This window comes from Pelobates fuscus, chromosome 9 (genome assembly GCF_036172605.1).
Source record: "Pelobates fuscus isolate aPelFus1 chromosome 9, aPelFus1.pri, whole genome shotgun sequence".
NCBI lineage: Eukaryota > Metazoa > Chordata > Amphibia > Anura > Pelobatidae > Pelobates > Pelobates fuscus.
Genome location: NC_086325.1, coordinates 65,704,676 through 65,728,552, shown reverse-complemented (window position 1 = coordinate 65,728,552; position 23,877 = coordinate 65,704,676). Strand labels below are relative to the sequence as shown.

At 41.7% G+C, this 23,877-nt stretch overlaps 1 protein-coding gene across 1 annotated transcript in view; it reads right to left on the bottom strand.

The window, feature by feature from the left end:
- GPC3 (glypican 3) overlaps positions 1–23,552 on the bottom strand; it is a 439,590-nt gene extending 416,038 nt beyond the window's left edge. The window contains exon 1 of the mRNA XM_063432042.1: positions 23,231–23,552. Coding sequence (XP_063288112.1) covers positions 23,231–23,381 — 151 coding nt within the window. The 5' untranslated portion in view covers positions 23,382–23,552. The remainder of the gene's footprint in view (positions 1–23,230) is intronic.
- Positions 23,553–23,877: the final 325 nt, after the last annotated feature.

Genomic DNA, 23,877 nt, shown 5'->3' with positions numbered 1-23,877 from the left:
GGACAATTGTTGTGCCTAATCATTAAATCTATGAAGCACCAATATCAAAAAGCACTTATCAATTACCCTAAGGTCTTCAAAAATATTGGCGGGCACCAAAATTCTATTCGGGATGGGTGAACTGAGTATTTGAGAAAGAGAAAGACACTCACCAAGCACTTGCAAATAATCAATACAAACTTTATTGACTAACAGAGACTTGATTAATAAGTAACAATATTCAATCTATAGTGCGCATTCAGCTTAAGGGAACAGCTTAATTATCTTCGATATCTGCTTAAGTATAGATCACCATTAGAGAAGCTTGGATGTCACTTCCGCTAGATGACTGGGGGAACTCAGGCAGTCAGACTTAGAAGGACCCTCTCTACTGGGAACAGCAAAGACCAGTAACACCGTATTACAGGTGGGTAGTTCTCCAAGTGAGTGCCAAGTTTCACCGTCTTTTATACCTTTTTACCAATGAGATGGATAGTCTGTACTTTTCCAAGTTTCTTATCAATGCAGCCCAGCGTGTATATGTCATGTGCATTAAGCAATCTTTATGGTTGATCAGGCCAGTCATGATCACCCTAGGCACATGCCAGACACGTATGGTACCTTTTCTCTGAATCTATGTCCCCGTACTCAGTCTTTCTAGACATTGCTGGCACCAGGTGTAGTTGCTGTGTGCTCGCACGTTAAGCTTATCTCGGCTGGTCTAGCAGTGTATTGTGGCATGACTTGCATGCAGGACTATGTGAAGAATGTGTTTGACCATTACAGCGTGAGGTTAAAGCTACTCAGTTAAGGTTAAAGTATTGCTTAGAAACACGGAAGTATTAGTCTGCTGATCAAACATAAATTGCAATAACATGCTTCAACAATATGAAAAAGTAATCCAAGTTATACTAAAACATAGGAAACATCATAGTGTGTCTTGTAGTTAGTGTTATTCAGGGTCTATACACCAAGATTATATGAACAAGATTACGCCAGTAAGCTCCTGCTAGGCTGATTGGCTAAACGGTGATATGTCTCACTTGTCTGCCTAAGCGGTGATTAAATAATTGCATGTCATGTTATCTAAGTATGAGTAGCTTAAACATATAAAGCAGATCATATCAGTAACATCAACATTGAGAACAAGCTTCGCTTGTCTAGAATGTCCACCCCATGTTAGCCCAATATCAGCCGGGGGATGGCCAGTGGTGGCTTGTCGGGCGGCCCGTCTGTATGCTGTGCAGCCTGCTACGATGGGACGGAAGGTTTGATGACTCTGGTAGCAGTTATACTTCTGTTCAATGTCCGTTTAGTGAGGCAATGTTTCCTTCTTGGGGGAGTGCTGTCCTTCCTGGTGCCTGTCTCAGACGAGGGGAGAGTCCCTGCATGGTGGCTTTAGGGTGTTAGGCTTTTTATTTCTACCCTCCCATAGGAGGTTGAGCGGCATGGTAGGGTATTCCAGGGCCTGGTAGCGCTGTCCCGTTTTGGGGTCATTACCCTCTAGCGTTGCGGGTATTGGTGCTGCTCTTCCCTTGTTTGTGGGCCTTTGGCACTGAATCACCGGAGCCTTCTCATGCAGAGTGCGGTATCAGGAGAGGAAGGTACGTTCGGTTGCTCACGCGCCAGGGTTGTTCGCCATGCAGTCTCTGCCATTTTGGGAGTGGGTACTCGCTGGTTTCGTGGCGCTCCGATTGGTCACAGGGTGGGGGCCGGGATCACCCCCGCCGGCCCAGAGGGGGGGGGGCGAAGGGCCGGACCCGCTAGCTTCCCGGTTCTGTCGTACCGCTGGTGGGCAGGATAGGTGTTCATAGGTGGGCAGCGGCCGTCCACCCCGCTCAACGCCCGAGCGGTCCCCATCATACTTGACTAGAACCTCGCGGCAAGCCTCTCCTCGGGACCAGAGCTGCTTCTTGCACCGGTGCTCAGCTGCCAGTTGTTGCTGGCTTTTGGGAGCTTAAATTAAGTAAAGTTTCAGAAGCTCTTCCTCTGTGCATCCGCTCAGCACGGCGTCCCGGCCCTGCCCCCCAGGTCTTACTTTTAAGCACGTCCACCACGTTGGATATTGGCCAGACATGTTATAGAACATTCTATACTGTGTCATCTTGTTTTCCTAAGTGCGTCACAGTTTAAGACCAGCGCCATCTTAACTCTCTATAATAGTTTAATTTGCTCAATAGCGATCAATCAATCATTCTTAATAAATATGTAATATTATCACAAAATCCAGACCTCTACAGCCCTTTAGCTTGCTGAAAAGCTTTATTTTTGAAGAGTGTGTTCTATTATTTTTATTTAGAAAAAATGCAGATTTCAATAGAAATTTAAATTTTTATAAATTAACCTGGTTACACCCGCCAGGCAGTCGATCAGACAACTGGTGCTGTTACTTCCTGGTTTGGTTAGCTCAGGGGACCTAAACTCAAGAGCCAATACTTCCCATTGAGCTGCATTGGGAAGTCTGTGATTGGACAGCAACAGACAGACTGGGAGGTGTTAGAAGGGATGGGCTTGTAAAGGAAGCTGACAAGAGATCAGCAGGTTTTGCAAGATGTTTTTAGATATATCCCCAATAAAGAAAAAATATAATTAAATACATGCATGTTTTCATTTGGGGTATATCTACTAAATAGCGATTTTTATTTATTTGGTATTTGATCAGTGGCGTTTCCCTTTAAACCCATGCCATGCCCTGCTTAAACCAGCTGCATTTCCTGTCATCAATAAAAAGGAAAATGGAAACTGGAGTCATAATCACAACAGACACACTTATCACTAGTCCTTACATGCCAATATGATTTTTTATTTATTTATTTCTCATAAAACCTGGTATCTGGTACCCACTGGTATCAGATAAATGAAGTCATGTTCTATTTCCATAACCTACATAGGCTGTAAGATCATCAGCAGCAACCTCTTAAATGTTTCTTCCAGCATGTCTAAACGTGTTATGTCTACAGCCACATGTTTGTTGTGTCTGTCCATTGTGTCCTGGACAGCATTTATATACCTTGAAAATAATAAAGCAGCACGCTATTCAGGATCAAACAGAGATTGTGTCACAGTGACATGAGCCAATGCTGATCCTGAAGAGAGTCAAGGTCAACCGAAGTGAGACAGTACCCTCTAGAACCAAAAAAAAATTGTTACAGTCGTGGTGCATTAAATAACATGGAATGTTGAAGAGGAAATACACACACTATGCCATTGTACTCCTGATGAAGCCAATTCAGAGAAAACCACAGTATCCCATTCCAGCAACATCATAAAAACCACCAACATTCTTTCAAAACCATGGCAAATTCTAAAATCCTTCTTGGAAATCTGATTTTTATCAGTATGCAAAAACATTTTTAAAAATAACCTACAACAACATTGCACAGGATATTTTGTGTCTCCTAGCAACGAGACATCCCATTAAGACGACATAAAATTAATTCACCACAATTTTTTTTATTGTTAAAAGTATCCTCCAAGCATTTTAAAATATAATGTTTTAAAAAAAACGCATCTCACATTTTTACAATATGACAATAATAGCTATGCATTGATTTTGTTTACTTCCGAGACCCAAAGTTCTTACAGATGGAAAGGATCCGTGTGATACTGCAGAGAGAGTGGTCACCTTGAATCATGTTCTGAACACAGTGTGAACATAACGTTAGAAGCAAGACGCTTTGATTATCAACGTGTGCAAGCAATGTTCCATTTCTACACCTACTTGCTTTTAACTTCTTTTTTTTAGACATATTCAAGAATAAACATTTCAAATATTGATGGGGAAAACGAGGAAGGAAAAATGCAAAGTAGGTAAGATGGGGTAAAAGAATTACCGTATACAAAGAATTTGTTCATTACTTTTACATACTTTTTGGGATAGCGCAGTAAATCTGGCAAGTGTATGGAGTGGTTTAATAGGAGAAGCCAATGGTTTGTGAGCTGTGCCAGCTGCTGGATAATAACATATTTGTTGAATGGTTGGGATCCAACATAAGGAGGGGGAATGCTGTCACAGAGAGTCATTTTGCTGGATACTCATGAGGTTATGTGGGTATTATTTGACACAACATACAGCACAATTAAACTAGGTAGTTGTTACTTAGATGTTGAGATGATGCTCTGTGATCACTCCAAAGTACTGTAACCCTAAACAGCTCCGTCTCCAGCATTGTGTGGTCTTTCTCTAGCATAACAGAGTTGAGGAGAAAGTGAATAATTATAATAAACTTTTATAAAGAATAAATTAAAAATTAAAAATAAAAACAACACAAAAAGAGAGTTTTCATGTACCGTACCATGCTAATAAAAAACAAGTCTATCCTGTAATGTGATTTTTACATGTTCCATCCCTTTAAAAGCTAGTCACTTTGAAAATTTCCACCCAGTACTAGATTCTTTCAACTGCAAAGAAAAAAGCAAAAAAAACACAAAAAAACTAGAAAGCAATGCGATAATTGTAAGTAACTGTGGAGTGTCCTTATTATCTCTAACTACTTAGCAGTAGTTAAAAGTGATGTACTCCAGACTAGTTTCTCAGATTTCCAAATTCCGTCCTACACCTCTAAAAACATTTGAAGAACTCAAAAGGAAATGTTAAACAGTTACATTTTTAGTGGCATGTTCCTGCCACAAAGTCATAAAAGCCAGACATGACAAATAATTCCTAGATTTTACTAGTAACATGACGTAAAGTCATGATTTTATTAAAGACACGGAGGCGAGTATTATGCATATCTCTTTCTTTATTTCCTCAGCAGCAAAGATAGAGGAATATAAATATTATCAAAAATGAAAGAAAAAACTGTACAGGCATAACGAGTAGCCAATCACATAACAGAGGAAGTAGCTATATAAGTCCTGTGTCTCCCACAATCCCCCTCTTTCTTGCGCAACCGAAGACCAGGTAAGATAAACGATGTCCCACTTGATCCAAACAGGAAACGGGAAACAAAACGAGAACTTCAAGCTAAAAAAGATAGAAAAATATGGTAATTTCCAAACTCAAACTGTAGACTTACCAAACATAAACGTGAGGGATCTACATGAAACATGATGCTGAAATAGAATATATATACATGATTAGAAATCAATATAAAACTGTCAAATCATCCAAACATGATAAAACTACACAGTACAAAAAACATGAACTCAATACAGACCCAATTGCCCACGTACTCGTATTGCATCGAAGCATCTCCAATCCCAAATCCACACCGGGAGGGTGGGAGGGAATAATACTCGCCTCCGTGTCTTTAATAAAATCATGACTTTACGTCATGTTACTAGTAAAATCTAGGAATTTTATTAAAGACACGGAGGCTCCTATTATGCAAGTTTAAAGCTGTGCTATCACCTGAGATGCGACGTGTTCAATTGGTCTGAAATAGAAGTCTCTGAAGGTCGACTCTCGGGACCAGTCCGCTGCGCGCATGATGTCCTCTAGGCGGCAACCAACTGTGGATGCCTTCGAGGCCATAGCACCCCTTACAGAATGAGGCGTAAAGACAGATGTGTCTATACCCGCTAGGGATAAAAGCCAACGAATCCAACGCGCCAGCGTCGGAGTCGATACTGGGCGATGAGGAGCCTTAAACGAAATGAATAGGGGATGGCGTTCAGATGAGCGCACCGCACGTGTAGCCTCTAGATAGGCCTTCAAACAATCCACCGGGCAGAGCGCCGGACACAACGGGAATCTAGGATATACGAAGGATTTGGACGCCGACTTAGTTCTCCTAGATATGGTGAAAGTAACGCCATCTGGCGTAAACACAAAGGCACCCCAGTCAAGAGCCCTAACATCGGAGACTCTCTTACAAGAGACCAGGCAAAACAGCATAACCATCTTGGAGGATAGTTGTTTAAGAGTCAAGTCCTGGTTAGGGTACCAATCCGACAGAAAACGCAACACAATGTTGACGTCCCAAAATGTCGAAAACCGCGACCTAGGCGGACGGACGAAGCGAATACCCTTGAGAAGACGGCATACAAAAGGATGCTTGCCGATGGGTACACCTTCCAACCCACCATGACCGGCCGATATGGCCGATCGAAAAACATTGATAGTCCTGTACGCCTTGCCTGAGTCGAACAGGGCTGTAAGAAACCCCAGTATCAAATGGAGAGGGGCAGATATGGGATCCACTGCCCGTTCCATGCACCAATCAGACCAAGACTTCCATGCAGCTCGGTAAGCTGATCGTGTGCCCGGAGCCCAGGCGTTATCGAGGAGCAAGAGAGTCGACTGTGGAACGTCAGGGACAAGCCAGCGTCCCCTGAAAGGAACCATGCTACCAGGGGCAATTGGTGCTGGAGCACCAATTCGTGCGAGTTCCCATCCGGATCCAGAAGGAGGTCCTGGAAGTTCGGCAACAGACGAGGGAAGTCTATGGACAACTCCATCAGACGAGGGAACCACGGCCGTGATCTCCACAGAGGGGTGATCAGGGCCAGACAACAGTCGTGACGAACCAGCTTCGAGATCGTACGAGCGATCATGTTGAATGGGGGAAAGGCATACAGGTGGCCTGGAGGCCATTCTTGAAGAAAGGCATCCGTCGCCACTGCAGCCGGGTCCGGCCTCCAACTGAAGAACCTCGGTAACTGAGTGTTCAGTCGAGATGCGAACAGATCCATCTCGAACCGACCCCACAGCCTGTTTAGGCTTTGGAAGACCGAGGCGTGCAAATGCCAGTCTCCCGAGTCTCTCAAATGTCTGGAGTTCCAATCCGCACCTGAATTGTCCAGACCCGGAATATGTTCCGCCGTCACCGAGACGTTGTTTAGGAGGCAGAACCGCCAAAAGTCCTTCGCCAGCAGAGCCAACATTTTGGACTTGGTTCCGCCCAAGTGATTTATGTATCGGACTGCCGATACGTTGTCCAATTTGAGGAGAACACAACAGTTCGCCTTTCCAGGGGTAAGGCTGCGAATCGCAAAGGCCCCCGCCAGGAGTTCCAGGCAGTTGATGTGTAACGACTTCTCTGCGTCGGACCATCTGCCCCCCGTGGAGATGTCGCCACAACGAGCCCCCCAGCCGTGCAAGCTGGCATCTGATTCTATGACCACGTCCGGAACGGAACCGAAAATTGCTTTTCCGTTCCAGGCTTCCATGTGTGCCAACCACCATACCAGCTCGTCTCTGGACTCCTCGTCCAGACAAAGTCGGGATTCGTATGATCGACCCGAACGTAGGTGTGACCCCTTGAGCCGTTGGAGAGCCCGGTAATGTAAGGGGCCTGGGAATATCGCCTGAATGGAGGAGGCCAGTAGGCCGATGATCCTCGCCAACTGCCGGACTGACAAGTCCGAAGCGCGAAGAGCTCGACGGAGCTCCTTCTGGATGGCTTTTATCTTGGATTCTGGCAAGTACAGGAACTGCCGCACGGAATCCACCTGGAACCCCAGGAACTCCATAGACTGGGCGGGTGTCAGGACCGACTTGTCCCAGTTTACCAGAAAACCTAGGTTCTGTAAGAGGTTGATCGTCCAGTCTAAATGCAACTTCAGGCATTCCAACGACTGTGACATGATCAGGATGTCGTCCAGGTAAATAATTAGTCGAACCCCTCGGGTACGGAGGAACGACACCACCGGCTTCATAACCTTGGTGAAACACCAAGGAGCCGAGGAGAGGCCGAACGGAAGGCATGTAAAACGCCAACGCCGTCCGTGCCAGGTGAAGTGCAAGTAGTCCCTGGATTCTATCGCTATTGGAACCGTGAAGTATGCATCCTTCAGGTCCAATTTGGCCATCCAATCCGACTGTCTCAGGAGGTCTCTGAGACAATGGATGCCTTCCATCTGGAAATGTTGGTAGCGTAGGAAGGCGTTGAGAGGGCGAAGGTTTATCACTGGGCGGACACCGCCCCCTTTCTTGGGTACAAGGAAGAGATTGCTCGTAAAGCCTGGAGTGGCGAACGGCAATTCTTCGATGGCGCCCTTTGAGAACATCTCCGCGACTTCCGCGGAGATCATCGCGTCCTGCTCCCGTGGGAGGGACAACTCCCTGGGGGTATACGTTTGGACAGGCAGGGAAACAAAATCTAGTTGGTAACCCTTTACGCATTGCAGAACCCAAGCATCTGAGGTAATAACTGCCCACCTTGGGTAAAATAAGGCTAGCCTCCCCGCCACCCGAACCTGATCGAGAAGGGAAGAAGGGGTACTCACCATAAGGGCGTCTGCCCGACGACCCACCACGGGGGTATCTAGAGCCCCACGATCTCCCTCTGGCCGGGAAGAAAGGAGGCGTTTTCGGGTCCTGGAGCCCACGAGAGGGGAAAAAGGAACCTCTGTCGGCCCTGAATGAGCCACGGAAACCACGGCCGGGAGGACGGTTCCTGCTACGCCCGGCCCCACCGAAAACCTTGGGCGCGAAGACGCGTTTCATATTAGCTTGCGCCTTGTCAATAGCCGTAAAGGTTTTTACATAGGACCCCATGTCCTTCACAAAGGATGTGCCGAACAACATCCCCTCATCGGCTGAGTCAGGTTCAGCTACGGTCATAGCAGCCAGTTTAGGGTCTATTTTCAAGAGAATAGCCTTGCGTCTCTCGGAAGACATAGCCGTGTTGGCATTCCCCACAAGGCATATAGCTCGCTGGACCCACCCGATGGCCACGTCCATATCTAGAACTGAGTCGCCATTACGGGCTGCCTCGAGGAGCTCGTACAGTTTAGACAGGGGGCCCAGCGTATCCAGAATTTTATCCTGGCACCCTTTTAGTGAGTGATCAAGACCCTTTTTAGGCTTCCACCCAGATTTATTAAGAAATTGGGCAATTTGAGGGTCCACTTCAGGGGTCTTACAGGCAGCGCCAGGGAGGGAGGGTCGTGGGCATTCGGCACGCAATTTATTGCGGCCTTCCTTTGACAGAGGTGTGCGAATCCTCTTAGCCACATACTGGGCGATATGGTCCGGAGGGACCCATTCGGCAGACCGCGGGTGACGCAGGTCGTCCGGGTCAAACAGGGGGTTCCCCTGTGGGTCTAAAAGCCCTTTATCATTATCCCCAGCGGGGTCAGGCACTTTTCTACGGGGGACGGCAGAGGACCCCGAAGGGGTGACACCCGTAAGGGGTTGATCCTCGCCAGACTCGTCCTCCCCATAGGAGTCATATTCCATAACATCGGAATCATTGTCCACACTCCGGTCGGTATCCGACCCATCATCCAGGGCTCTAGCCCGTTTCCACAATCTAGCCTTTTTAGCCCGGCCAGGGGCTCTTGTGCGCGTGGGATGCGCGCTATCTGCGACCGCCAAAGGCGTGTCAGTCATGACAGGCAAAGCCTGCATCGAGGAGTGGGACCCGAGATGTCTAGCCTTTGCCTTCGCCTTACGGGCACCCGGCACAGTCAGGGCAGGGGAAGGGGACCCCGCACCCAGGGGGTTAGGGGCAGCCATAGAAGGCAAGAGCACAGACTGAAGTGACTGGGCAAAGGAGGATGAGACAGTCCCCATAGCGGAGGCAATAGCCTTTTCAAGGGAAGAAGCCATAGTAGCTTCCAACAAGGCCTGGAGTTCCTGAGAGGCCATAGCGCCCTCGGGATTATCTATCGTAAAATCCCCAGAAGGGACAGTAGGCCCATCTTTGCAATCCTGCATAGTGAGGTACAACAGAAGCAAAATTGAATACTAGAAAAAATGGGTTGATTAACCCAGTAGAACAGAAAAATGGCTAAACCTGATCGTTGGTGTAGCAAGGGGACCCGTAGGAAGGGACCGACCGCCCGGCACAGCAGGGTGAAACGAATGATCGCCCAAAATGGCCGCCGCACGTGTCAGGGTGTGCCCGTGGACCGGCTCCAGGCGGGGGAAGGGGCGCGTGCACCCACCCGCGTGGGCAGCCCGCGAGAGTGGAAAACGAGCACACTCAGTCGCGTCCACAGAGAAAGGGGGCACGCGGCTGAGATAGCGCCGAGAAGCGGCAACAGGGGCGGTATGAGGGAAAACAGCCCGCGGCGGCGGGCAAAGCCCCTAGGGGAAACCCCCCAATACACCAACGATGTAGGTACTAGATAGTAATCAACAATAAATAAAAACGACAATAATGAAACAAGCATAAGCAAAACATGAATCACAAGTAAACAAAATGCAATGAGTAGGAGAGCTCAAGTAAAATACTTAGCTGTCTGAGGAAGCAGCAAAGAAAGAGGGGGATTGTGGGAGACACAGGACTTATATAGCTACTTCCTCTGTTATGTGATTGGCTACTCGTTATGCCTGTACAGTTTTTTCTTTCATTTTTGATAATATTTATATTCCTCTATCTTTGCTGCTGAGGAAATAAAGAAAGAGATATGCATAATAGGAGCCTCCGTGTCTTTAATAAAATTAACCTTTTTACAAAATCAGATTTTTTAATTTTATTTATTGGCTTGTTTTTTTGTTTCTTTTTTTAAATATAAATATATATATATATTTCGAAAGAAAAATTATATTTGACTCTTGGCAAAAACAGTCTTTTAATTCTTGGAGCATAAATCATAATTGCCATGAAAGGCATTGGGCACTCATGTGCCACTGTCAGGTCAATGCCAGTTTATGATTTAGCATTTCGTCCTAAATAACCAAAAATAGAACACTCTATGTTTCACCCCTGCTAGCACTAAAATATTAATTGGAACTGCGTAACACCCTTTTAGACAGTCATAAAATATGATTTAGCCTTCATTAATAGATTATGTCTTATACAACATGACAAGCAAGCCCTGCTGTAACTTGTGGTGAAATAAAGGTTCAGGCTCTCACCGAGGCCTTCAGAAGATATTCTGCTTCTCAGTATCCACTATAAAACGGTGCCTGTGTATAAATCTGTACCAGAGAAGACAGCATTTCAAGGTAGGCGAGATAGTAAGTAATGTAACATATCTCAAGAATCATTTGATATTTCATAAGACGTAGTGGGAAGCAGTAGAAAGGGCTGAAACATGACAGATAGTAATGTCCTTAGTCTTTTTATGACATAGATACAAGAGTTTCCTTATACCTCAGTTTATTACGCTGCTGTGTTTTAGATTATTAGCTCGGCAGTGTCTTGGCAGCCATAATTAATCAAGTTTTAATGCAACCAAAGCTGGATAACAAGATATGAAATGGATGATGCATTTTATTATACCGTGCTAGAGTGGCATCTGTACCTATCTGGAATAAACATTGGTGGGTCGGCAACCTCCAGATCACCTATAGCAAAAAGAGAACAAAATAAAGAGAACAGATCACCTCTAGCAAAAAGAGAACACAAAGTATGGTATTGGTCTGAATCTGGCAAGACCAGCAAAAAAAATGATATTTTAGGGAAAGTTGCACGGGGCTAAACCATTGCCAACAGGAGAGAAACTAAAAGTTCCTAACTCTGACTTCAGAGCTAGACTGGTACGTTTCCTGAAAAAATTCTAGTGATGCAAATATAGCTAATCACACAGCTGTAAAAAATGTTAGAAGTGAGAAGACCAATTCTTGAAAGCATTATATAGAAAAAAAAGAAAATTATATACAAATAAAAAGTGGAACTAAAAAGAAGCTGATATTTCAAGTCCCTGCGTTTGCTGATGTGTTGAGTTTTCAGGGGGCTGGTTCTAAAAGCCTGAAGGCAGGAAAGGACTATAAAATTAGGACTGTGCTGCTGAATGTAAGACGATTGGGATGCATGCATATAGACTCTGTTGTATGTTTTAATGCTGATAGTTTCATTCTCACACTTACTTGAAAGAGCTCAGCAGGAGGTAAGGTCAAGAACATTTCTACAAGGAAATAAAAACCATCATCAGAATTTTTATTTCCTGTTTTTTGTGTGAATGCACATACTGTATAAACTGTTTTACAACAGTATTTTGCACAGCAGTATTTATAGACCAAAATGAAAACACTGCTGGCAGGGGTGGGAGGGATTATAGAACAAACCTATAATCAAAATAATGATAATTATAAAAAATATCTAAAGAAGCTTAATTAAAAAAAGAAAACACCCAGCATAGCTAACTGTGACTTACATATTTTACCTAAAATAAAGAAGTGCCTGGAATCAATGTTTAAGCAATACACTTAGCTCAGTGGTGCATTGTGTATGGTGCGTAAGAGTCAAATATCAAAATGATTCTTATCAAGGCAATTAACCTTTAAAGAAAATGTGTACCACCATTGAAACACATAAAACCTATAGATGCGACACAATGGCCTTATCACACAGTTATCTTTATCGACATCATAAAGGATTCTACAGTGATGATGTGGCTTCAGGATGAAAAGGATATGGGTTAAGATAAAACCTCAGATCATAGAATTGTGGCTAAATAATGACTGCAGCTGTAACAACACAAGTATCTGGTCCTAAGTGAGAGGAACGGAGCACAGGTTCATAACAGCTGAATTAAAACTCTATCTTGCTTGCCACGTGGATGGTGATTATAAGGGGAACTTATGTTTGTCCTACTGAATGCAATTATTGTGTTTATTATAAAGCAATAGTAAGTAAAATAACTGTGTAAATACTGCGTATACCATCCAAGTTTGGGACAGCTGACATGAAATTGAGATATGATCTCAATTTCAGTTTGCAAAGAAAAAGGGGCTTATTTGCTAAACCAGAAATTGTGGAAAAGCGGCAAGGAAATTGAAAATTGTAGACAAAGATAGCCAAGACCAAAACACACAAAAGTTGTGGTCACCCCAAAAACATCAGCACCTCGGTCAATTCTGAAGACTGTGATACAAAACTGAATAGCAAACAACAAAATATGTTGTTGGGAACATTGAAAACAGTAGAGGGTGGTACATGGGAGTGCTAATGCCTGGGGGCAATTTTCAGTACTGGTCCCTCACAATCAGGATGGGTCAGAGGAACACTGTGAGGCCTTGTATATTTCTTAAGCCTGTGGTTGTATCCACATCAGGACAAGATTTTCATTTTTTTCCAGAATCAGCAATTGGACCAAGGACTGAGTGGAACAGGAATCTATACAGACCCATGTTTGTCCACTTTTAGTGGCTTTTCTCTTGTGAGTGCAACACATAATTTGTATTCCATCACATTATGTGGTTTTACACTATGTTTAGTTTTTTTGTGTTGTTTTAAAGGGACACTCCAGGCACCCAGACCACTTCTGCCCATTGGAGTGGTCTGGGTGCCAACTCCCACTAACCTTAACCCTGCAAATGTAATTATTGCAGTTTTTTATAAATAGGGACTCCCCCAAATAATTACATTGCAGGGTTAACTCAACTCCAGGAAACCTGTGCTAGAGCATTGCTGGACGTCCTCACGCTGTGTGAGGACCTCCAGCGTCGCTCTTTTCTCCATAGGATTCCAATGGGGAGCGCTAATGCGAATGGGCGGCTCGCCCACCGACCGATGCAGTCAGAAGGAGGAGCGGTGCGGAGGGAGAAGCAGCGATGTGGGTTTGTACCCCTTCAGCAACCGGGGATGGGGGGTGGGAGGGAGAGGGAACCTGCAGTGCCAGGAAAACAGATTGTTTTCCTGGCACTGGAGTTTCCCTTTATGTGATTGTAGATTGTGAATATCTGTATATTGGCAATCCATGACATTATATGTGGATTGTAAGTGACCAGTACCGAAAATTGTCCCCAGGTATTAGCACTCGCATTTACCATCCTCTACTATTTTTTTCTGTACACACCACACCATCTTTTGTTGCTTGCTATTCAGTAAAATAGCCATGATCATGTTTTCACTTAAGTAATTTCAAACACATAATTAGCAAATTCCTTATCTATTCTCAACAATTCCTATTTTGGTGAATAAAATCCCTTGTGTTTTTACCTGTGAACATGGTTAAATTACCAATTAGTTTTCACACAATCATTTTATCCAATGTCACCTAAGCCAGTGTTTCCCACTCCAGACTTCAAGGCACACAAAGAGTCCAAGCTTCGTAACTACCCTCATTGATACAGGATTAAGAAATGCCTAAATCCTGGCCTGTTCGGCTGTGGGTTCGAAACCACAGCAACAAGCAATACAACCTGCAGAGATACCTTTAGACACAGAATACTAATGAAAAGTCATCAGCAAGCAAATTAAGTGGTTAATTGAACTAGAATTAATTTTGTCACAGAATTGCCAAATCGGCCACGGAATAATTGGCCACTGTTGCAATTCAAAGTGACATTTTAATGTTATGATCATAACATACTGACGTAAGAGAACAGCTGTCTTGAAACCAAAATGCTTGTTCCACTGCTACTCCTTCTAAGAGAAGAATTCAAATAGTATGAAAGTATAAAAATATATACTTAAAAAAAACACCAGCTCTTTAAGGGTACAAAGCTGAAATTGTAGAAAGAGGGCTTGCCGCCAGCACCATGATTTAAACATGCAGATGCTCGGAAGGAACACCTCTCTTTGTGTTTGCCTTGTAATAGTATGAAAACGCTCTGAACTTCTGACCCGCTGGCTGATTCTAATCTTTACTCATGAAAAAAGCATTACAGATCCCAAATGCATAAAAAATGTGGTCAGCCGAGGGTTTTATAAGGAATGCATGCAGAGTAGTCTGATATTTACAAAAAACATGTGTCTTAAATGCAATGTAAACCTCAAAAATAAAGCCAGATGGTCTGAAAGAGCATCCCACACAAGGCTAAGTGCACAAAGGGATGGGGGATATTTCCTCTATTGCCAGTTGTATACCACAGCTGAAAACATCCATCAATGGCTCCTTTTACCCAGACAGGAGGATTCACTCCCTATAAGAAGAAGGTGTAATTAGGAGGATCTATGACTTTGCAGATTACACAAGGACCTACTCCTCCTGCTTATCAGATGAATGGATGAAGGAGCCTGAAGCTTTCTCTATTGAAGATTGACTCTATCCTAAAGTAAACATATTTAAATAGTTCGTCTGGGTGATTCATTGCCTTTTGGCCTAAATCTAAAATTCATTATTTGGAAAATAATGTTAGAAGAGGCAGTCATTTTCGGATAAATTCAGGCAGATATTGTAAATGTTTAAGCTATGGTGAATAAACACAGACACAGATTACCAAGGAGGGTTTTGTTTCACAAAGATGACGACATAAAATAAAACAGAATTAACGTGGAAGGCAGATCTTTGGCTTTGTTTTATATACAGTTGTGGGGAAAAGTACACCCTCTTTGAATTATATGGTTTTTCATATCAGGACATAATAACGATCGTCTGTTCCTTAGTAGGTATTAAAATTATGTAAATACAACCTCAGATGAACAACACATGACATATTACACCATGCTGTGATTTATTAACAAATATAAAGCCAAAATGGAGAAGCTATGTGTGAAAAACTAAGTACACCTCACATTTGATTCTAGAATGATTTAGTATGCAGAGGAGTTTGTAGTCAACTCAATGACTTCAAGGTTCCCAGGTCCTGTGGCTGCAATAAAAGCCCAAAATAAAAGCCCATCGTGTTTGACCGTTAATATGAGGTGAGGTTTGTGCTAATATGCTGTGTTTGATTTTCGACAAACGTGGCACTGTGCTTATGGCCAGACATCTCCACTTTGGTCTCGTCTATCCCAACAACATTGTTCCAGACATCTTGTGGTTTGATAAGATGCAACTTTGCAAACCTAAACCGTGCTACCATGTTCTTTTTAGAGATAGAAAAGGCTTTCTCCTGGCAACCCTGCTAAACACACGATACTTGCTCAATCTTTTTCTAATTGAACTGTCATGAACTTTAACATTTAACATGCTAACTGGGGCCTGTACTGTCTGACGTGTAACTCTTGTTTTGTTTTTTGCAATTTCTCCAAGCATTGCATTGACCTTGTGGTGAATTTGTTGGATGTCCAAATGTCTTGAATGTTTTCCAGTAATAATATTTCTCACTGTAGAATGGTGGACCTTAAATTGTTTGGAAATGGTCTCATAACACTTCCCAGTTTGATGGGCAGCAAAAATTGCTTCTCTAAGATCATTGCTGATGTCTTTCCTCCTTGGCAATGTGTTAATATACATAGCGGAATGCTCCAGTCTAGCAAACTGTTAAAACCTCGGCTTTGATAGAAGTGGTCACACTTGCTGATTATCAATTAATCAAAGGCATTTGATTATCAGCCCCTGTCTACTACTTAGCCTCTTAAGTTCTATGGAAGCAGTAAGGGTGGACTTAGTTTTTTACACATGGCTTCTCCATTTTGACTTTATTTTTGATAAATAAATTATGACACAGTGTAATATGTCATGTGTTGTTGTTCATCTGAGGCTGTATTTACCTAATTTGCAGACCTGCTAAGGAACAGATGATTGTTATTATGTCCTGATATGTAAACCATAGAACTCAAAGAGGGTGTACTTTCTTTTTCCCAAGACTGTATATCCTATTTTCCATTTTCCCAAACATGCAATAAAGGGGCAGTATAAGAGACATAACTGTTACATGTCGGTGTACTGGGTACAATAATAACAGTGTCTACGCGATATCATGTAGATTTTTGTGAAACTGTTTTGAAGCGCTTCGAGAAAAGACGGGGGTCTGTTTGGCACTACGGAAACGCCCTCTCCTCACTTGCTTTGATAAAATGGAATTTATGCATTCAGTTTTGTCAAAATTTGGACCAATTGTGCATTAGGCTGAATTCCATATCTCCAACCCACCTAATGTATGTAAAACCAAGCAAATGACAAGTGCTGTGACTGAAAATTCAGGATTTGTAGAGAAAATTGATGGATCGATGGGGAAAAAAGATAATTGATGGCTACAGGACAATTGCTAAATGTCGATTTTATTCACAAGTGACCAATAGTGGGGGGAAAAGATGGAGCAGCAAACAAATCTATATTTATATATTATATATTTAAAAAAATATATAATATATAGAGATTTCTTTTTTTTTTTAATGCTTCTACTCTTTTCCCCTCTGAATGGCACTCTTTCTGCACCTATCAGTATTTTGCAAAATATATGCATAATATATATATATAATGTATATATTTTGCAGTACACTAATTGGCATATTTTGGTTCGTACAAATGTTTCAATGAATATTTTTCCATAAACAATATTCGGCCAAACCAAATCATTATATGTATGGGCGGAAGACATCCCAAACAAAATTGTTCACCTGAACAATCACATTATGTAAAAGTCTAATTTGTACTTATGGATTGTTACAGTTAAATCTATCCAACCTGGATGACACTGTTAGGCTGAGATAACTAGACTATAGTGATGTCGCAAAATGTCCGCCGAACCGTTCGCGAACATTTCGCCGGCGAACAATAGCGTGTTCGCGGCAAAACGAACATACGCAATTTCCGGTCCGCCCCCTATACGTCATCATTGAGTGAACTTTGGCCCGGAACCTCACAGTCAGCAGACACTTCCTGGGAGGGATGGTCTGCTGCTGATTGGCTGGAATGTGTCTGCTGACTGTGAGGTTCCGGGCCAAAGTTCACTCAATGATGACGTATAGGGGGCGGACCGGAAATTGCGTATGTTCATTTCGCCGCGAACACGCTATTGTTCGCTGGCGAAATGTTCGCGAACGGTTCGGCGGACAGTTCGCAACATCTCTACTAGACTAACTGACCTAACCACTCCTAGTCAATCACTGCTAACCAATAGAACTGGCAGATAAATTTAAAAAAACTGGCCAATAAAAGAGCCTTTGAAAGCTCAGGGCATTTGCATGTAGGAATTGCAATGCAAAATGCCATTGTATTTCTTCAGTTTCCAAATATTTCCCTATTATGCAATAACTAAAGCTAAGACCCAACTGTTGAACATTTTACTTTAACAAAATTTGCAAAGTGCCCTTCTATATGGGTTGCGATTTTGACCATTTTATATAGCGCCAACAAATTCCGTAGCGCTTTACAATATTATAGGAGAGGGAGAAAACAATAAATGAGACAATTACAAAAACTTACAGGAACAATAGGTTGAAGAGGACCCTGCTCAAATGAGATTACAGTCTAGAGGACATATAGCAATTCTAATGGCTAAACTGGGTTGACAATGACAAGTTTAGCCCTAACTGAGCCCAAATGAAGTGCCAACACAGTGCCAGGTTTACCACTGGCTTTAAAATGAATGAGTAGCTTACATTCAGTCCAAGATGAAAAGGTGCTGGCTTCAGTAATTACTATTTGTGTTCACATGAAATCCTGAGCTCAGGGCATCAAGGAAGTCAAGACCTGTTTATCTTCTCTTTTTTTTCCTCTTCAATTTAATGCATTTAATGTAGCCCCTAATCTTGGAAGGCCATCTTTCCTCTAAGAATATAATGTCACGTGTATATATAAAAAGGCATCACAATTATCCAAAGTCATGTCCATTTAAATGGTGACTGTCGAGAGTCAGACAATTGATGCTGTAATGGCACTACATTCGTAAGGTTACAGCATAATTACAGCTTTGCTCAAAACAAATTATTTGTAATCTGAAGTCTGGAGTTCAGGGTACTAAGTGTTGTGGCACTGTCTGCAAGTACTATGCCGTGACTTTAACTCCCATCATTTTCAGCCAGGCTGTGAGTGGTAAGAGTTACAGGGTTAATATGCAGAAGCAGTGGTTTTAGGATTAATTCTTCTTAGAATTCAGACTCACTCAGCAGTGAATCCACTCAGGATTCTATAATGATTACCTGCCCCTTTAAACTGCAGATTTTTTTTTGTCTCATGTTCTGCGTACAAAGCTGCTTCAGTGCTATACGTACCTGAGAATTTATGTGAAGCATTTACTTATTTATATGGAGCCTGGAGACACAAAATACCTCACCATTTAATGTACGAGTCAATTTGATAGAGACATTTAAAAACCAGTGTGAGAGTTCCGTCCTTCTTACGTGTTACCAAATTACTCGGTCTAAAAAATATGCTTTATTTTACCATTAACAGAGACTCCTCTGAAACTCAAGTTCTGTGTGGTTTTATTATCTATCCAGGATAATCTGACTTGCTACCAGGAAGCATTTTGGGAATTTCTTTTTGAAAGTGTGTATTATGCTGGGTCAGTATTTTTCAATTAATCTCTGGAATCTGCAGAGAGGAAAGTTAGAAATGCTACAACTGCCAATCACTCTAAAGTGACAGCGTATCTGACCTTGAATGGCTGAATTAATTGCCCCCGGCCATGCTGTACAACTGGTGTAGCACAGAAGGGGAATCCTCTGGGGAGATCATTTAAGAATGGACAGGGAACTAATGGTGACATGCCACTGTGTTCACGTGAATGTCATTACCACTGTAACCGGAAGCAATGTTTCAAATAAATAGGCACTAGATTTTTTGCACTTGACCCGAAGGCTCTGCTGGAGCTGATTGGGGTCTCCCTGGAGAAAGTGGTTTCTTAACCGTTTTCATGTTTTTTGATATGGTGACATATCATCGTTACAAGGTCATAATGTGTGCACCTTGTGTTTCTGTTGGGTACCTGAATAAATTTGACCTGCAGCTATTTCTTTTCCACTAGGAATGCATCTCTGCTGGCTAAGCATTACAAAAATTTGTGGTCCACCGGCGTCTGCTGTGTTCAGGTTAGTAGCTGTCATCGTTGAGTTTGACTCTAGAATTTAGCCTTTAAATTTTACCAAGGAAGACAAAGAAGCACCGCAGGAATACTCATAAAAGCTAAACCCTTGAAAACATGTTGGTCTAGTTGAGTTAAGCAACATGAGCAAATGTCCACGAGACTTGCAGAGTTGAAGGTTCTCCATCAATTCTAACAGTTCTCTATGTTTTCTTATCTACAGATACCATATTTACATGCAAGCATTAGGCCTGATGGTAATAATATGAGATCGGATGTAAGACAGTGGGGATTCATGCATCAAAAAAATATTAAGGGATATAGATCTAATTTTACACAACTAATTAGAAAAAAAATGATGCATGCTAAAAGAAGCGAAATATATTCAGAAAAAAAATGTGTATCACAGAGACCACTTTAGCTTTTAGTCTCGTCATTACAGAGTTAAGACAAACTTACCTTGCCTGATAGATGTAAGGCTGAGTTGCTACACAGCTTGAACCCATACAAAGTACGCTGTATGCTAGAACAGTCTGTGAATTTCAGGCCTTAATCTGAATAGCTGATTGTTTGAAGTATAATTGTTTAGATGTACAGTTTATTTTTATAATGCAGATTTTACACCAAGATTGCTTTGAGGTCATTAACCATCACGGGGATAGACAGATTCTAGTATAACTACTGTAGCTTTCAATGTCTTGTCCCTGGCTTTGCTTGATGCTATTGAACAACTTTCTAATTTTACACCAAAATAGCTGAACAAAAAATATTCTATTGCCAGCTAGTTTACCAGTTAGGCAATTTGAGCCTAAGATTGGCAATTCACTAACCATTTTATTGAATAAAGCCCAAAGGGACATTGGTGGACAGATTTGGATCACACAATTACATTTTGGAGTTAATGTGACTTGCGCATGAGGTACTTCTGAAAAAAATACATTTGAAATAAGGAGCCCGGAGAAAGACAGAAAGTGAGAGAGACGTCACTTGATCCTGCACATGGCATTATTCCCCCTAATCAGGGTTTCAGGGGTACTAGCAGGGATGTATCTTACACGAGGCAAACAAGGCATCTGCCTTGGGAGGCACTTGACAGGGGGCAGCAAAAAAAGCCGCCCTCAAACGTCCAGGCAGATCCCTTGTTTGCCTCGGTTCCTGGGGGGTTCAAGAGCACAAATCCTAAATATACCACTGGGTACTAGGGATATTAGTGCTAGAATTTGGGCCATCATTATAGTCTTTTAATCTCAGGGAAGCATCAGACCATATAAGTCCAGTTCGAGATTAGTGGCAGTAATGCTATTGGTTAGCAGCTGACACCATTAACTTAGTCCCTCTCCCAATATTGATAAAAAGTCTGCAGATTATAAATCAAAATACCCACTAATTTTTCGCAGACTGGGACATGTATGGGCCTTGAGATTAGGAGCCCCCACTATGTGATGTCTATCAAACAAAATATTACAGGATATAATGCATGGATGACTGCACCCACCATGCTGTATGTTTTGGTGGAGAACATGATCTGTGCATTGAAATAACCGTCAGATTGTGTTATATATAATGAAAGCACAGAAATATAGGTTCCAAAGCTGCTTTTCACATGTTGCTTGAAGTTCTCACCAAAAGAATGTGTGATTAGTCCAAGACACTCTTTCTAGGTCACCCTCTCAAGCCCAGATTCTCGCATTGGATTAGTGCTATTTGATTTGAATTTAGTAGTTTTGAGATATTGCCACGTAAATAAGTCATGTTTTGCATTTGGCACATGTTTGAGATATTGCCATGTAACTAAGTCAAGATTTGCATTTGGTATGGACAACAAAGATGGGATGATATATCCAAGTGTTCTGTTCTAAAAAAGTGGTCTAAAGTACCGAAATTGGGGCAATTATCATGGAAATCATTGTAACCAGCAGGCACATTCCACGGCTGATTATTCACCTTTTACATGTTTTACTCCACTTTTTAAAACAGGACACTTTGATACATCACCCCCAACATGCTCCATTCTACTAGTATACAAGTGTGAGAAATTCAGCTTGAACATAGAATAGAAATACAAATTTCACTACTTTCTGTTACAATGCGGCTTTTGTGGACTTTTTTAATGTTTTTATCACTTTTCTGTTACGTGGCTTTAGTGGCTGTTACTTTATTTTTGTTAAAATTAAATAATGTTAACATGACAAAAACTTCTGGTAATTTGAGTGTTTGTAAAAGGTAAAAACATTGAGTTATCTCCAGTGCAGTTATAGCCACAGTTTGGCTACGTTACGCTGAATCTTGCCCTCATTTTTTAATTCACTACAATTCATTACTTTGTAAATATTACTCTAAGACCTTTAGCGATAGTGTGCAGTTTTGTGTAAATAGATTATTTACTGATATTCTCTTAGAGAGAGAGAAAGAGAGAGTTTGTGTGTGTGTGTGCGCGCACGCACGCACACATTGTCTGTATGTGTGTGTGTATGTTTCTTACCTTTGTTGTCTATATTATGTACCATATATATGCATCTATATCTATGGTGAACATTACCCCGATAAAAGATTTTATGGAAATCTGAAATGATTAGTAATAAAAGTTAACTTTTATTGTTGTGTTAAAGTCCTAGAGTGCTATCCATTGTTCCCTTTGTAGTATTAATCACCAGGCACATTTTGTCCTTTTTCATCTATAACCGTTGAGTGCAGACTTGTTTTATATATATATATATATATATATATATATATATATATATATATATATATAAATAATTTTGGACTGTTTGTATGTACCGTAAGTTTTGAGTGGGTAGATTATAAAATGGAAAAATGCTTAATTTGCACTCATGTCACATGTCTTCAATGTGTGAAAATAAACTATAATTTTTTACAATACTGAATAACAAACTATCAGATCACAATATATCATTTTTTTTCTGTTCTAGGGCATTCACGAAATACAATAGTCTGCTATGGGGATTTATTCACTAAACTGCAAATTGTGTAGAACTGAGGACCAAATGACAATGTTTAGGAAAAATAGTCTATCTGGTAACAAGGTTCACGCTATTATAATGACAATTTGGCTATTTCGATTTGCTACCATTCAAGGCTTAGTGAATATTCCTATATGTTTGGTTTAAGGAATACATTATCTTCAACAGGTGGAAAACGTTTCAATTTGTAATAAAAAGACTAAAAATAGTAAATATTTTAATTGCATGTGCTTATAAAATGGCCAAAAAGTTACACCCCCAACACAATGGCATAAAGGGTACCAATCTTTTAAAGCTATATGAAAGCACATATTCCTTTTTAATCAGATGACAATTATGACATGGTTGGAAAGACATGCAACATATAAAGAATATTTTGGTAAAGTTTTACTTAATTGGAATTTTTATGTAGAACAGTAATCCACTCTTATATTTAAACAAACCAATTTAAAAAATAAATGACAATGGTTTAAAGACACTCTGCTGTGAGTTTCCCTGTTGTGAATCTCTGTCCTATTATATACATTCCGAATAAGTATATATATATATATATATATATATATATAAAAAAAAAGAGGGCAACCCCTTGTTAGAATAAAGGGACAGGGGTATTTAGATTACAAAGAGGGACTGTCCATTAAAAATCAGGACAAATGGGAGGTATGCCGTGCAAACCTATGAAATCACAAGCTAACACAACACAGTTTGGGCAGTAAATAACCAAATCAATGGAATTTTATGTGTGCATAGTGCAGTGTTATATTTAAATGAGGTTGTTTACAGCTTTGCTTACCTGACACAGGTGACTCTGGCACCCATCTCACCCCTGGCTGCAGGGAGTGGAAGCTGGCACGGACTTCTTTGCAATTAAGCTGCCCCTTGGTTGCACCCACAACGACCCATGTCATCACCAGCACCACTGTGCCCAACTCCCAGGGTGCCATGTGGTCAGTCAGACGGTGCCAGGATAAAATGATACTTCCAGGTCAATGCATGCCAAGTGACCCCAATGTCACCTGGCTGTGATACAATGTGGAGGAGATGGCCGGGGGTCCCGGGTACATAGAAAGCTGGAGAAGAGAATGGGAGGCAAGCTGCAGGTCCCATGCACAAATAGAACTGTCTTCCTCTCCTGTGAGCTCGTATAAGGCATTGCAATGCTTTGTAATTCTACAGTGCATGCGCCACCTAGTGGGAGTTTTATAAATGACTTCTCTAATTAATATTAATAATGTTTTATTTCAGACACCTGCAACACACTAATCTGAAAATAATGTAGCGCCTAATACAAACTCACCTTTCAAATATATGTAATCCATTTAGTGCCAAAAAATATATATAGTATGAGTAATGCTTCCATAAGGACAGTATTCATTCTTAGAAATAAATAATGCCTGTGTTATTGATGATGATGAAGAGATGAAAAAAAAAAATGTTTTT